The sequence below is a fragment of the Oncorhynchus tshawytscha genome, linkage group LG13 (assembly GCF_018296145.1).
Source record: "Oncorhynchus tshawytscha isolate Ot180627B linkage group LG13, Otsh_v2.0, whole genome shotgun sequence".
NCBI classification, from domain to species: domain Eukaryota; kingdom Metazoa; phylum Chordata; class Actinopteri; order Salmoniformes; family Salmonidae; genus Oncorhynchus; species Oncorhynchus tshawytscha.
In genome coordinates, this window is record NC_056441.1 from 48,183,250 (window position 1) to 48,198,397 (window position 15,148).

Below are 15,148 nucleotides of genomic sequence, written 5' to 3' on the forward strand. Positions count from 1 at the left end.
ACACCTTAGTCAAATACATTTAAACTCAGTTTTTCACAACTCCTGACATTTAATCCGAGTAAAAATTCCCTGCATTAGGTCAGTTAGGATCACCACTTTATTTTTAGAATGTGAAATGTCAGAATAATACTAGAGAGAATTATTTCTTTCAGCTTTTATTTCTTTCATCACATTCCCAGTGGGTAAGAAGTTTACATTCACTCAATTAGTATTTGGTAGCATTGCCTTTAGCTTCTTATGGGCAGGTGGGATGGTAGCCTCCCACCTGGCCAACATCCGGTGAAATTGCAGTTCGCGAAATTCAAACTACAGAATTATAATTATAAATATTTAACTTTCATAAAATCACAAGTGTAATACATCAAAATAAAGCTTAACTTCTTGTTAATCCAGCCGCTGTGTCAGAATTCAAAAAGGCTTTACGGCGGAAGCACACCATGTGATTATCTGAGGACAGCGCCCCGCATACAAAACCATGAAAAACATATTTCACGAAAGTCAGAAATAGCGATATAATAAATGCCCTACCTTTGATGATCTTCTTCTGTTGGCACTCCAAAAGGTCCCAGTTACATCATAAATGGTCCTTCTGTTTGATAATATCCTTCTTTATATCCATAAAAACTCAGTTTAGCTGGCGTGTTTCAGTCAATAATCCACCCAGTTTCCCTCCATCAAAATGCATACAAAATGAATCCGAAACGTTACTAATAAACTTTTCCAAACAAGTCAAACAACGTTTATATTCAAACCTTAGGTACCCTATTACGTAAATTAACGATAAAATTTAAGACTGAGAATCGTTATTGTCATTATCTGAGAAAAATACCAAAGATCGCGCTCTCATTCACGAGCCTGGAAACACTACAGCCAAAATGGGAGCCACCTAGAAAAACTTCAATTTCTGGCTAATTTTTCCAAAACACACCCTGAAACTCTTTCTAAAGACTGTTGCCATCTAGTGGAAGCCCTAGGAACTGCAATCTGGGAGGACTTTGCCTTATAATAAAAGTGACAGCCATTGAAAGTAGTGGTAGCCCCCCCACCCCACAGAAAATGTGGGGGATGGTTTGTCCTTGGGGTTTCGGTTCTGTTATACTCATAGACCTTATTTTAACAGTTTTAGAAACTTTTGTGTTTCCTATCCAAATCTACCAATTATATGCATATCCTAGCTTCTGGGCCTGAGTAACAGGCAGTTTACTTTGGGCACGCTTTTTTATCCGGATGTGAAAATACTGCCCCCTACCCAAGTGAGGTTAAATTGTTTAACTTGGGTCAAATGTTTCGGGTAGCCTTCCATAAACTTCCCACAATAAGTTGGGTGAATTTTGGCTCATTCCTCCTGACAGAGTTGGTGTAACTGAGTCAGGTTTGTTGGCCTCCTTGCTCGCACATGCTTTTTCAGTTCTGCCCACACATTTTCTATAGGATTGAGGTCAGAGCTTTGTGATGGCCACTCCAATACCTTGACTTTGTTGTCCTTAAGCCATTTTGACACAACTTTGGAAGAATGCTTGGTATCATTGTCCATTTGGAAGACCCAATTGCAACCAAGCTTTAACTTCCTGACTGATGTCTTGAGATGTTGCTTCAATATAGCCACATAATTTTCCTGCCTCATGATACCATCTATTTTGTGAAGTGCACTGGTCCCTCCTGCAGCAAAGCACTCCCACAACATGATGCTGCCAGCCTTGTGCTTCACAGCTGGGACAGTGTTCTACGACTTGCAAGCATTTTTCCTCCAAACATAACGATGGTCATTATGGCCAAATAGTTATATTTTTGTTTCATCAGACCAGAGGACATTTCTCCAAAAACTACAATCTTTGTCCCCATGTGCAGTTGCCAACCGTAGTCTGGATTTTTTATGGCGGTTTTGGAGCAGTGGCTTCTTCCTTGCTTAATAAGGCAGTTGGAAATTGTTCCCAAGGATGAACCAGACTTGTGGAGATCTACAATTTCTTTTCTTAGGTCTTGGCTGATTTCTTTTGATTTTCCCATGATGTCAAGCAGAGGCACTTAGTTTGAAGGTAGGCCTTGAAATACATCCACAGTTACACCTCCAATTGACTCAAATGATGTCAATTAGCCTATCAGAAGCTTCTAAAGACATTACATAATTTTCTGGATTTTTCCAAGCTGTTTAAAGGCAGTCAACTTAGTGTATGTAAACTTCTGACCCACTGGAATTGTGATACAGTGAATTATAAGTGAAATAATCTGTAAACAATTGTTGGAAAAATGACTTGTGTCATGCACAAAGTAGATGTCCTAACCAAAGCTATAGTTTGTTAACAAGAAATGTGTGCAGTGGTTGAAAAACACATTTTTAATGACTCCAACCTAAGTGTACGTTAACTTCCGACTTCAACTGTATTAACTGTATTGTTAATTGTTTACTCCATGTGTAACTCTGTGTTGTCTGTTCACACTGCTATGCTTTATCTTGGCCAGGTCGCAGTTGCAAATGAGAACTTGTTCTCAACTAGCCTACCTGGTTAAATAAAGGTGAAATAAAATAAATAAAAATAAAAAGGAATCACCTAAAATGTTAAATCAACAAATGCTCATACAGTGGGGCAAAAAAGTATTTAGTCAGCCACCAATTGTGCAAGTTCCCCCACTTAAAAAGATGAGAGGTCTGTAATTTCCATCATAGGTACACTTCAACTATGACAGACAAAATGAGAAAAAAAATCCAGAAAATCACATTGTAGGATTTCTAATGAATTTATTTGCAAATTTATGGTGGAAAATAAGTATTTGGTCAATAACAAAAGTTTCTCAATACTTTGTTATATACCCTTTGTTGGCAATGACAGTGGTCAAACGTTTTCTGTAAGTCTTCACAAGGTTTTCACACACTGTTGCTGGTATTTTGGCCCATTCCTCCATGCAGATCTCCTCTAGAGCAGTGATGTTTTGGGGCTGTTGCTGGGCAACACAGACTTTCAACTCCCTCCAAAGATTTTCTATGGGGTTTAGATCTGGAGACTGGCTAGGCCACTCCAGGACCTTGAAATGCTTCCTACGAAGCCACTCCTTCGTTGCCCAGGCGGTGTGTTTGGGATCATTGTCATGCTGAAAGACCCAGCCATGTTTCATCTTCAATGCCCTTGCTGATGGAAGGAGGTTTTCACTCAAAATCTCACGATACATGGCTCCATTCATTCTTTCCTTTACACGGATCAGTCGTCCTGGTCCCTTTGCAGAAAAACAGCCCCAAAGCATGATGTTTCCACCCCCATGCTTCACAATAGGTATGGTGTTCTTTGGATGCAACTCAGCATTCTTTGTCCTTCAAACACAACAAGTTGAGTTTTTATCAAAATGTTCTATTTTGGTTTCATCTGACCATATGACATTCTCCCAATCTTCTTCTGGATCATCCAAATGCTCTCTAGCAAACTTCAGACGGGCCTGGACATGTACTGGCTTAAGCAGGGGGACACGTCTGGCACTGCAGGATTTGAGTCCCTGGCGGCGTAGTGTGTTACTGATGATAGGCTTTGTTACTTTGGTCCCAGCTCTCTGCAGGTCATTCACTAGGTCCCCCCGTGTGGTTCTGAGATTTTTGCTCGCCGTTCTTGTGATCATTTTGACCCCACGGGGTGAGATCTTGCGTGGAGCCCCAGATCGAGGGAGATTATCAGTGGTCTTGTATGTCTTCCATTTCCTAATAATTGCTCCCACAGTTGATTTCTTCAAACCAAGCTGCTTACCTATTGCAGATTCAGTCTTCCCAGCCTGGTGCAGCTCTTCAATTTTGTTCCTGGTGTCCTTTGACAGCTCTTTGGTCTTGGCCATAGTGGAGTTTGGAGTGTGACTGTTTGAGGTTGTGGACAGGTGTCTTTTATACTGATAACAAGTTCAAACAGGTGCCATTAATACAGGTAACGAGTGGAGGACAGAGGAGCCTCTTAAAGAAGAAGTTACAGGTCTGTGAGAGCCAGAAATCTTCCTTGTTTGTAGGTGACCAGATACTTATTTTCCACCATAATTTGCAAATAAAATCATTAAAAATCCTACAATGTGATTTCCTGGATTTTTTTTTCTTCTCATTTTGTCTGTCATAGTTGAATAACACATATGGAATCATGCACTAACCAAAAAAGTGTTAAACAAATCTAAATATATTTTATATTTGAGATTCTTCAAAGTAGCCACCCTTTGCCTTGATGACAACTTTGCACACGCTTGGCATTCTCTCAACCAGCTTCATGGGGAAGTCACCTGGAATGCATTTCAATGAACAGGTGTGCCTTGTTAAAAGTTAATTTGTGGAATTTCTTTCCTTAACATGTTTGAGCCAATCAGTTGTGTTGTGACAAGGTAGGGGTGGTATACAGAAGATAGCCCTATTTGTTAATACACTGTGATGGAAAATGTTATACTGGTGCTTTTCTATTTTATACATATCTGTGTTTTATGTTTGTGCTTTTCTAATAACTGTTTTCTGTGTTCATGCAAGTGACTGATTGAACGAACCCTCACTGTCAGTATTTGCAGTTCGCCCAGACCCCTGTTTTAATATATCCGTTTCAAGGTCTCAGCTTAGAGAAGAAGCCTCATGAGGTATTGGTCTGTCACATGCATGACCCAGTACTGGTTAGTCACATGAATGAAGCAAACGTTAATGATGAATAAGAAAAAACATGCAAATATGACTTGTCTGCAGTATATAAGAGAACAAACGGGACTGCCCCATTAGAGCTTCTGACAGACGTTCCCTATGGTGCATTAAGTTTGTTGTAACCTCTCCAGCGCGCTGACAATAAACAATGATTAATTTGCGATTGACTTTGAGTGTCCCTCTGTAAGAATTTTCACAAGACCAAGTCTATATTATGGCAAGAACAGCTCAAATAAGCAAAGAGAAATGACAGTCCATCATTACTTTAAGACATGAAGGTCAGTTAATCCGGAGAATTTCAAGAACTTTGAAAGTTTCTTCAAGCGCAGTCGCAAAACCATCTAAGCGCTATGATGAAACTGGCTCTCATGAGGACCCCCACAGGAAAGGAAGGCCCAGAGTTACCTCTGCTGCAGAGGATAAATTCATTAGTTAACAGGCCTTCATGGTTGAATTGCTGCAAAGAAACCAGTACTAAAGGACACCAATAAGAAGAGACCTGTTTGGGCCAAGAATCAGGAGCAATGGACATCAGTGGCTGAAATCTGTCCTTGGTCTGATGAGTCCAAATTTGAGATTTTTTGGTTCCAACCGCTGTGTCTTTGTGAGACGCAGAGTACGTGAACGGATGATGACCTCCGCATGTCTGGTTCCGTGAAGCATGGAGAAGGAGGTGTTTTGTTGGTGACACTGTCTGTGATTTATTTAGAATTCAAGGAACACTTACCCAGCATGGCTACCACAGCATTCTGCAGCGACACACCATCCCATCTGGTTTGCGCTTAGTGGGACTATCATTTGTTTTTCAACAGGACAATGACCCAACACACCTCCAGGCTGTGTAAGGGCTATTTGACCAAGAAGGAGAGCGATGGAGTGCTGCAACAGATGACCTGGCCTCCACAATCACCCGACCTCAACTCAACTGAGATGGTTTGGGATGAGTTGGATCGCAGAGTGAAGGAAAAGCAGCCAACATGTGCTCAGCATATGTGGGAACTCCTTCAAGATAGTTGGAAAAGCATTCCAGATGAAGCTGGTTGAGAGAATGCCAAGAGTGTGCAAAGCTGTCGTCAAGGCAAAGGGTGGCTACTTTGAAGAATCTCATATGTTTTGATTTGTTTAATACTTTTTTGGGTACTACATGATTCCATGTGTGTTATTTCATAGTTTTGATGTCTTCACTATTATTCTACAATGTAGAGAATAGTAAAAATAAAAACCGAAATATGCACATACATATATACATACCGTGCACTCAGAAAGTATTCAAACCCTTTCACCATTTCCACATTTTGTTTCGTTACAGTCTTATTCTAAAATTTATTAAATACTTTTTCCTTCTCAACTCCACAAACCATACCCAAAGACAAAACAGGTTAAGATATTTTGAAAATGGATTAAAAAGACAGAAATACCTTTACATAAGTATTCAGACCCTTTGCTCTGAGACTCGAAGTTGAACTCCGCTGCATCCTGTTTCCATGATCATCCTTGAGATGTTTCTACAACTAGATTGGAGTCCACCTGTGTTAAATTAAATTGATTGGACATGATTTGTAAAGGTACACACCTGTCAATATAAAAGATACCACAGTTGACAGTGCATGTCAGAGAAAAAAAACAAGCCATGACGTCGAAGGAATTTTCCATTGAGCACTGAGACAGGATTGTGTCGAGGCACAGATCTGGGGAAGGGCACCAAAAAATATCTGCAGAATTGAATGTACCCAAGAACACAGTGGCCTCCAATCATTCTTAAATGGAAGAAGTTTGGGATCACCAAGACTCTTCCTAGAGCTGGCCACCCAGCCAAACTGAGCATTCAGGGGAGAAGGTCCTTGGTCAGGGAGGTGACCAAGAACGCGATGGTCACTGACAGAGCTCCAGAGTTCCTTTGTGGAGATGGGAGAACCTTCCAGAAGGACAACCATCTCTGCAGCACTCCACCAATCAGGCCTTTATGGTAGAGTAGCCAGACGGAAGCCACTCCTCAGTAAAAAGGCACATGACAGCCCGCTTGTAGGTTGCCAAAAGGCAACTAAAGGACTCTCAGACCATGAGAAACAAGACTCTCTGGTCTGATGAAACCAAGATTTGAACTCTTTGGCATGAATGCCAAGTGTCTTGTCTGGAAGACACCTGGCACCATCCCTACGGTGAAATATGGTGGTGGCAGCATCATGCTGGGGGAAATATTTTTCAGCGGCAGGGACTGGGATACTAGTCAGGATCAAGGGAAAGATGAACAGAGCAAAGTAGAGATGAAAACCTGCGCCAGAGCACTCGGGACCTCAGATGGGGGGAAAGGTTCACCTACTAACAGGACAACAACCCTAAGCACACAGCCAAGACAAAGTAGGAGTTGCTTCGGGACAGTCTCTGAATGTCCTTGAGTGGCCCAGAGCCCGGACTTGAATCCAATAGAACACCCCTCGGCAGACCTGAAAATAACTATGCAGCGACGCTCCCATCCAACCTGACAAAGCCTGATAGGATTTGCAGAGAATGGGGAAAACTCTCCAAATACTGGTGTGCCAAGCTTGTTGCGTCATACCCAAGAAAACTCTAGGCTGTAATCACTGCCAAATATGCTTCAAGGATCTCAATGCTTGTTTTTTAAAAACATTTTTTATAAATTTGCAAAAATGTGTAAACCTGGATATTCTGTGTAGATTGACAACAACAAAAACGAAATCAAAAAGGCTGTAACGTAACAAAATGTGGAAAAAGTGAATGGGTCTGAATACTTTCCAAATGCACTGTGTGTGTGTGTGTGTGTGTATATATAGAAAATGTATGTAAAAGAAAATAAATTAAAGTGAGTAAAAAAGGTTTATTATAATCAAGACAAAGCTACCCGGCCACACAGAGGTTTTGCAGTTTGGTTGAATAGTAGCTGGTCTTGGACAGCTTTGGTACAGAATTCAAAACACATGACTCAGTCACTTCTCTGGTGGTCATATGAGGCAATGTGACTACTTGTGACAAAATAAAATAATACTTACAACTTAGGGCATACAAACTTGATTAAAACTGAACTAGTCAAAATGATCAGACTTGTTCATTTCTCTTTTGAATTCGGAACGGTGCTATGCCAGAATGTGGACCACCAGAGCCCGGCGCGGTATATGGCCAAAAAGATCATCAAGGACACTTTAATAAAAGGGATCACTTATACAATGTACTCTAAATAATTCCACTTTAATAATTGTTCCATATCTTACATTACTCATATCACGTATATACTGTATTTTATACTATTGCACCTTGCCTATGCCCCTCATCCATTTGCTTCCATGTCAGTATTCTCATTCATCCCTTGATCATTTGTGTTAATTAGGTAGTTGTTGGCAAATTGTTAGATATTACTGCACTGTCGGATCTAGAAGCGCAAGCATTTCTCTACACTCGCATTAACATCTGCTAACCATGTGAATGTGACAAAAAAAAAATGGAAAACGTACTTCAATCCAGAGATGGAATATTTCGCTGTACTCCTAATCATCCCGAAATTATGAATCGAGAAGATTGAAATACTGAGTTTTTAATTAAACAGCCCTTTGTCAGCATGCTAGGTTAGCTAATGATATAGCAACACCTTTGTGTTGTTGAATTCCCTCCAACGCTAACAGTTGTGTTTTCATGGAATCCAATGGGCTGCTATAGCATTGGCTAGCTTAGCATGCTGACAAACGCTCCACATTCTGGCAAAGCACCATTCTGAATCAAGACAGAGAAATGAACGAGAATTTTATCATTTTGGTTACAGTAGCGGGAAACGGCGCCACAAATGTCCCACCTCTGTTATTTAATTTTCTGGCCGAGCTCAGGAGCGTGGAGCAGCATGGTTTTAAAAAATGGCAGTATTCATTTTGTGCTTTTCTGTCACGCATTCAATGATGTCGAGGGGAAGAAAACGTCTGTCAGTAACTTCGTTGTCGTAATATCGCAAACGAACATCGCTGTTTCACCACTGGGCAATGCAGCTTTAAGTGTTTAACAGGTTTCAGTATTTTATTTTTGTGAAGCGAGTGAACAAAATAAAAAGGGCATTGGCTTGTAAAAATACTATAGCAACCTTAGTTCAACACCTAGTGACCTCGTCAAGGCCCCATTGGTGTCAAAAGTGGGATAGCGTTGTTGAAATTATGACTGGCTGGATCTGAGGCACAGTTGGTTTTCCATAATCTGAGGAAGCTGTGAATCTCATTACTTGATGCTCGAAGACATTATTTTTGCTACTTTTCTGATTTTTGGGGGGGAAGAAAAGTGAAGATGGGCATCCGTTAAACAGTTAAATCAACTTTGTATGTCTTTATCAATCATTACAACAACAAAAAATACAAATAACTTTAGAAAAATAATAATATAATGAAATGAAATGCCCATTTCTACAGGATTCCTGGTGGCTGGCCCTTTCCTGCGATTTTCTTGGAGCACTCCAATAGAGCGTTATGAATGTCTTTGGCGCAGGAGATCTGCGACTTGATCATGCTGAGGTACTGTGAGTAGGACAGGGACTCTGTCTGCACGGTGTCAGGCTTGGTGGCTGTTGGGACCAGGTTAGGAGAGTGCTTGGCACTGTCAATGCTCTGGGATAAGCACTCGTAGGCAAGCCGCTATGGGGGAAACAAAAGAGGAGTAAAAGTGAGCGGATGACCAGGCTGCCAGCTTTATCAATGTATAAACTATACTGTATGTTATGGTGAATGATGCTTGGAAGTCTAAAAGCCAAATAGAAATAAGACATTTGTGTAGTAACAAGAGGTAACTGGTGGCGCAGTGGTCTAAGGCACTGCATCGCAGTGCTAGCTGTGCCACCAGAGACTCTGGGTTCTTTGCCCAGGCTCTGTTGCAGCCGGCCGCGACCGGGAGGTCCATGGGGCGATGCACATTTGGCCCAGCGTCGTCCGGGTTAGGGAGGGTTTGGCCGGTAGGGATATCCTTGTCTCATCGCGCACTAGCGACTCCTGTGGCGGGCCGGGCGCAGTGCACGCTGACCAGGTCGCCAGGTGCATGGTGTTTCCTCCGACACTTTGGTGCGGCTGGCTTCCGGGTTGGATGCGCGCTGTGTTAAGAAGCAGTGCGGCTTGGTTGGGTTGTGTATCGGAGGACGCATGACTTTCAACCTTCGTCTCTCCCGAGCCCGTACGGGAGTTGTAGCGATGAGACAAGATAGTAAACTACTAACAATTGGATACCACGAAATTGGGGAGAAAAAGAGGGTAACATTCAAAAAGAAGAAAAGAGGTGTTCAACAATTTCACTGTAGCATGGAAATACAAGCAGGTTGTGTGTGTGCCTCACTAAGCAGAGTTCCAGCTGATCACATAGGGCATAAAACTCTTCCAGACTCTTGTCAAACCGCTGTACACTGGCATCACTGCTCTTTCTGAAACACAAAGGAAAGTCGTGTATTTTCTGGAACTGAAGATGCACGTTTATTGGCTGCGTATGTGCCATTGAGAGTTACGGGGAAAAGGGTACTTACATGCCATTGTCAATTGATGTATTATGTCCCAAATTTAAAGAGGCAATCTTCATAACATTCTAGACAGAAAATAATGCTTAGTTATCCTATATTTGGTGTAGCTACATTTTGCAACCATGTACATAGCTATATACAATATTTTGTTACTATGCATACATATTATATTGCATTAAAAAGCATTATCACCATATTCACTGTATCTCACCACTATTTGCAGTTCAACTAAAAAAGGTAAGCATTAAAAATATTGCCTAGTCAGACCATTACTACTGTTCCAGCTGGCTGATGGGTGTTATTATTTAGGTAGTGTAAAGCGTAGCACAGAGAATTTTCAACCAACTTGTCTATACTTCCTCAATTCCCAACATGGAAGACAACGCATTGCTAGTTGCAGATGGTTCATTTGAACATAGAAGATGCTCCGTTATTAAATTAAATCCATTTTTTTGCTCCATTAGGTAATCCAACAATGTGTACGCTGCCATCTTGTCTATTTCAAATCTTCTTGAGACAGGTGGGTGTTATGCATGTCATGAGTGCGACTCAGAAATCTTGAATGGGTTGAATTGGGCTGGGTCCCAAACTCTGCACCTATGATCCAAATTAGAGCCAGGTGGGGCACCTGTACCTTTGGTAATGCTAATTTTGAATTATAATGGAAAATTGTCCACATTTAATATCTCCTCAGTCAACCCCATAGTAGAATAGTTTACCTATCCAAGCTTGTCGCATTCTATGGGAGAAAATAATACTCTTCTGGGCGCTTTCAAATTGCGAGTGGCACAGGGGGAAACTCTCTAAACGCACATAGGCCTATAGGGCCCGGCCTACACCTCACATGCAATAGAGGATTGGAAATATTTTGAATTTAACTTTCATACAAGCAAGAAATAATTGTAAAAATACCAAATATATTTACTGTATGTTGTTTAGCAAAGTTGCTTTCTGTTTACACCCGGCAATTATTTTCAACACCGACTAACAGAGACTACACTTCCTCCTCTTGAGCTTAACTGGGGAGGAAGTTTCTTACCTTGGTTTGCCCAGTGTTGTTACATTATGCCGGGAGCAACTTAACAGTAAATTTGCCTTATGTATTTACAATAGTTTCTTTCTCACTGATGTGAATGTTAAAGTTCCAGAGGTTTCCAAACCCGTATCACAAGCAGGATTAGTAACGTTTACAACAGAGCGTCAGTATTGTAGTTCATTGATCCAGCTGTTATATGCCGGATTGATTGAGAACTCTAACGCTGGGTAAGGCTTGAGTTCTAGAGCTAGTCAGCTGGCTACAACCTTGGCTGAGTGCCCCCGAACTAAAGACGCCCCCCACCTCACCTCCCAATTTAACTACTGGTTGAATGACACTCACCCGTCTCAATCAATGGTAATATTTGAAATAGACAGATGGCAGCGTACACATTGTTGGATTACTGGAAGGATCGCCAAGTAAAGGTTGGTCGAAAATTCGCCTTTCCCCCTCTGTGTGGCAGTGAAGAGACCAGACTGACCAGCCATTGTTACGAGCTCATGTAAACAAAACGTGGAGTACCTGGAGGCTCTCTTTTAATTGTGGAATAAGCATTTTGAATCGATGAACAGGGTCGAAATCTTGCTGTTGACTCAACTGCTGTTGTTGAAGTGTAGCAGCTTGCTGCATTCCAACTTGGGGAATCGGTCCACCGGGTTGTTGCTGCGCTGCCATTTTTTTTGTGAACTTCTTCTTCGGGGAAGTTTTGCGGGGGACTACATTCTTTCATGGTGTATTGCCACCACCTACTGGGTGGGGTGAAAAATGAATGGCGTTTTGGGATAAACGCACAAAATAAGGTCTGTGGTAAACACGGCATAGGATTTGTTATACGTTTTGTTCTATGATATTATCATCAGCTAACTTCACATTGTGAATTTAGAAGAATTTGTGTAATAATAAAACACAAATTGCAAAGGCTTCATAATGCATAAAGGTCATATTATCTCATAGAACAAAGCGTATAAGATCTCCTAAACCTGTGTTAACCTCAAACCTTATTTTCAGTGTTCATTCCAAAATTATATTATTTCGCCATTCATTTTTCCCATATGGATGGCTGAACGAACCAGATAACTTATTTCCTGGTTTTAGGACTAAATATATTTGCTACAAGTGAAAAACATACCACAGTTTAAGTAGCTGCTCTAACAATGAAAATAAACGTCTTCAAAAATAGGAGGCAAGAGCAGATGGCACCAGTGTGTGAACAACTCAGATATAAAGTGTTTTTTTTCCCCTCAAAGTTGCCTGGATATCCTACTTATGCCAGTACACTCTTACCCTAAGCATTATGTAGCAAATAAGTCATCCCATTTGTTGTTAACCAAATACAGTAACAGTATAAGCCATAATACCCATAAAACCCAGCGGTCAAACTGGGAAATGGTTCTAATTGTTTTTCCACCATTCATTTTCTCCATATAGGATTTTAGAAACATAACAATAAGTGCTGTGTTTCGTGATGGCTTACCCCGGCGTGACGTTTTGATAACTGTAAATCTCTATTGGACAAGGTGATTTATCAATATACTTGCCTGTATTTACCCCCAACAAATGAAATGCTAATAAGTCTATCATAAAGAACTACAGATGCCATGATGATCTGGATGAGAATGCTGAATCGAGGCAAAGGTAAGAATCTCTGGATTAACTATCTAATGCTAGGTAATGTAGTAATTAATAAATTGTCTAAATGTACACTACTGTTCATAAGTTTGGGTTCACTTAGAAATATCCTTGTTTTTGAAAGAAAAGCCAAAAGAAATTTGCCCATTAAAATAACATCTAATTTATCAGAAATACAGTGTAGACATTGTTAATGTTGTGAATGACTATTGTCGCTGGAAACGGCTGATTTTTTTTTTTTAATGGAATATCTACATAGGCGTACAGAGGCCCATTATCAGCAACCATCACTCCTGTGTTCCAATGGCATGTTGTGTTGGCTAATCCAAGTTTAGCATTTTAAAAGGCTAATTTACCATTAGAAAACCCTTTTGCAATTATGTTATGACAGCTGTTGTGCTGATTAAAGCAGCAATAAAACTGACCTTCTTTAGACTAGTTGAGTATCATGAGCATCAGCATTTGTGGGTTCGATTACAGTCTCAAAATGTCCAGAAACAAATAACATTCTTCTGTAACTCGTCAGTCTATTCTTGTTCTGAGAAATGAAGGCTATTTCATGCAAGAAATTGCCAAGAAACTGAAGAACTCGTACAACGCTGTGTACTACTCCCTTCACAGATAAGCGCAACCTGGCTCTAACCAGAATAGAAAGAGGAGTGGGAGGCCCCGGTGCACAACTGAGTAAGAGGACAAGTACATTAGTGTCGAGTTTGAGAAGCAGATGCCTCAAGTCCATTGGCAGTTTCATTAAATAGTACCCGCAAGACACCAGTCTCAACGTCTACCGTGAAGAGGCGACTCCAGGATACTGGCCTTCTATACACCTATGTAGATATTCCAAATCCAATTGTATTTGGCACATACACGTTATAAACATCTTTATAAACGCACTCACCGAGTCAGCAGATGTTAATGTGAGTGTAGCGAAATGCTTATGCTTCTAGTTCCAACAGTGCAGTAATATCTAACAAGTAATCTAACAATTCCCCAACAACTACCTAATACACACAAATTTAAAGGAGTGAATGAGAATATGTACATGTAAGTATATGGATGAGCAATGGCCGAGCAGCATAGGTAAGGTGCAATAGATGGTATAAAATACAGTATATACATGTGATATGAGTAATGTAAGTTATGTAAACATTATTAAAGTGGCATTATTTAGAGTGCATTGTATGAAGTGACCCATTTATTAAAGTGGCCAGTGATTGGGTCTCAATGTAGGCAGCAGCCTCTCTGAGTTAGTGATTGCTGTTCAGCAGTCTGATGGCCTTGAGATAAAAGCTGTTTTTCAGTCTCTCGGTCTCAGCTTTGATGCACCTGTACTGACCTCGCCTTCTGAATGGTAGCGGTGTGAACAGGCAGTGGCTCGGTGGTTGATGTCCTTGATGATCTTTTTGGCCTTTCTGTGACATCGGGTGCTGTAGGTGTCCTGGAGGGCAGATAGTTTGCCCCCGGTGATGCATTGTGCAGACCGCTCCACCCTGTGGAGAGCCTTACGGTTGTGGGCAGAGCAGTTGCTGTACCAGGCTCTCGATTGTGCATCTTTAAAAGTTTGTCAGGGTTTTGGGTGACAAGCCAAATTTCTTCAGCCTCCTGAGGTTGAAGAGGTGCTGTTGCGCTGCCTTCACCACACTGTCTGTATGAGTGGACCATTTCAGTTTGTCTGTGATGTGTACGCCGAGTACCTTAACTTTCCACCCTCCACTTCTGTCCCTTCAATGTGAATAGGGGGGTGCTCCCTCTGATGTTTCCTGAAGTCCATGATCATCTCCTTTGTTTTGTTGACATTAACGGAGAGGTTGTTTTCCTGACACCACACTCCAAGTGCCCACACTTCCTCCCTGAAGGCGGCCTCGTTGTTGTTGGTAATCAAGCTCACTACTTTTGTGTTGTCTACAAACTTGATGATTGAGTTGGAGGCGTGCAAGGCCACGCAGTCGTGGGTGAACAGGGAGTACAGAAGGGGGCTGAGCACGCACCCTTGTGGAGCCCCAGTGTTGGATGGTCAGTGAAGTGGAGATGTTGTTTCCTACCTTCACCACCTGGGGGCGGCCCATCAGAAAGTCCAGGACCCAATTGTACAGGGCAGGGTTGAGACGCAGGGCCTCCAGCTTAATGAGCTTGGAGGGTACTATGGTGTTGAAGGCTGCGCTGTAGTGAATGAACAGCATTCTTACATAGGTATTCCTTTTGTCAGATGTGATAGGGCAATGTGCAGTGTGATGGCGATTGCGTCATCTGTGGACCTATTGGGGCGGTATGCAAACTGAAGTGGGTCTAGGGTGGCTAGTAAGGTGGAGGTGACATGATCCTTGACATGATCCTTGACTATCTCTCAAAGCACTTC

General features: G+C 41.5%; 1 protein-coding gene across 1 annotated transcript; it reads right to left on the reverse strand.

Moving 5' to 3' along the window:
- Positions 1 to 8,941: 8,941 nt before the first annotated feature.
- Positions 8,942 to 11,873, reverse strand: LOC112265054 (mediator of RNA polymerase II transcription subunit 29). The gene is made up of 4 exons (XM_024442062.2): positions 11,686 to 11,873; positions 10,134 to 10,192; positions 9,950 to 10,034; positions 8,942 to 9,261 (listed from the first exon to the last, which is right to left on the reverse strand). The coding sequence occupies exons 1-4, from the start codon at positions 11,836 to 11,838 to the stop codon at positions 9,034 to 9,036; spliced, it is 525 nt and encodes a 174-aa protein (XP_024297830.1). The 5' UTR covers positions 11,839 to 11,873; the 3' UTR covers positions 8,942 to 9,033.
- Between the last annotated feature and the right edge of the window lie 3,275 nt (positions 11,874 to 15,148).

Coding starts and splice junctions, on each gene's coding strand:
- LOC112265054 (XM_024442062.2), bottom strand. CDS start 11,838: ATGGCAGCGCAGCAACAACCCGGTGGACCGATTCCCCAAGTTGGAATG. Junction 10,193..11,685: donor AATTAAAAGAGAGCCTCCAG/GTACTCCACGTT, acceptor TTTTCTGTCTAG/AATGTTATGAAGATTGCCTC. Junction 10,035..10,133: donor ACATCAATTGACAATGGCAT/GTAAGTACCCTT, acceptor TTTGTGTTTCAG/AAAGAGCAGTGATGCCAGTG.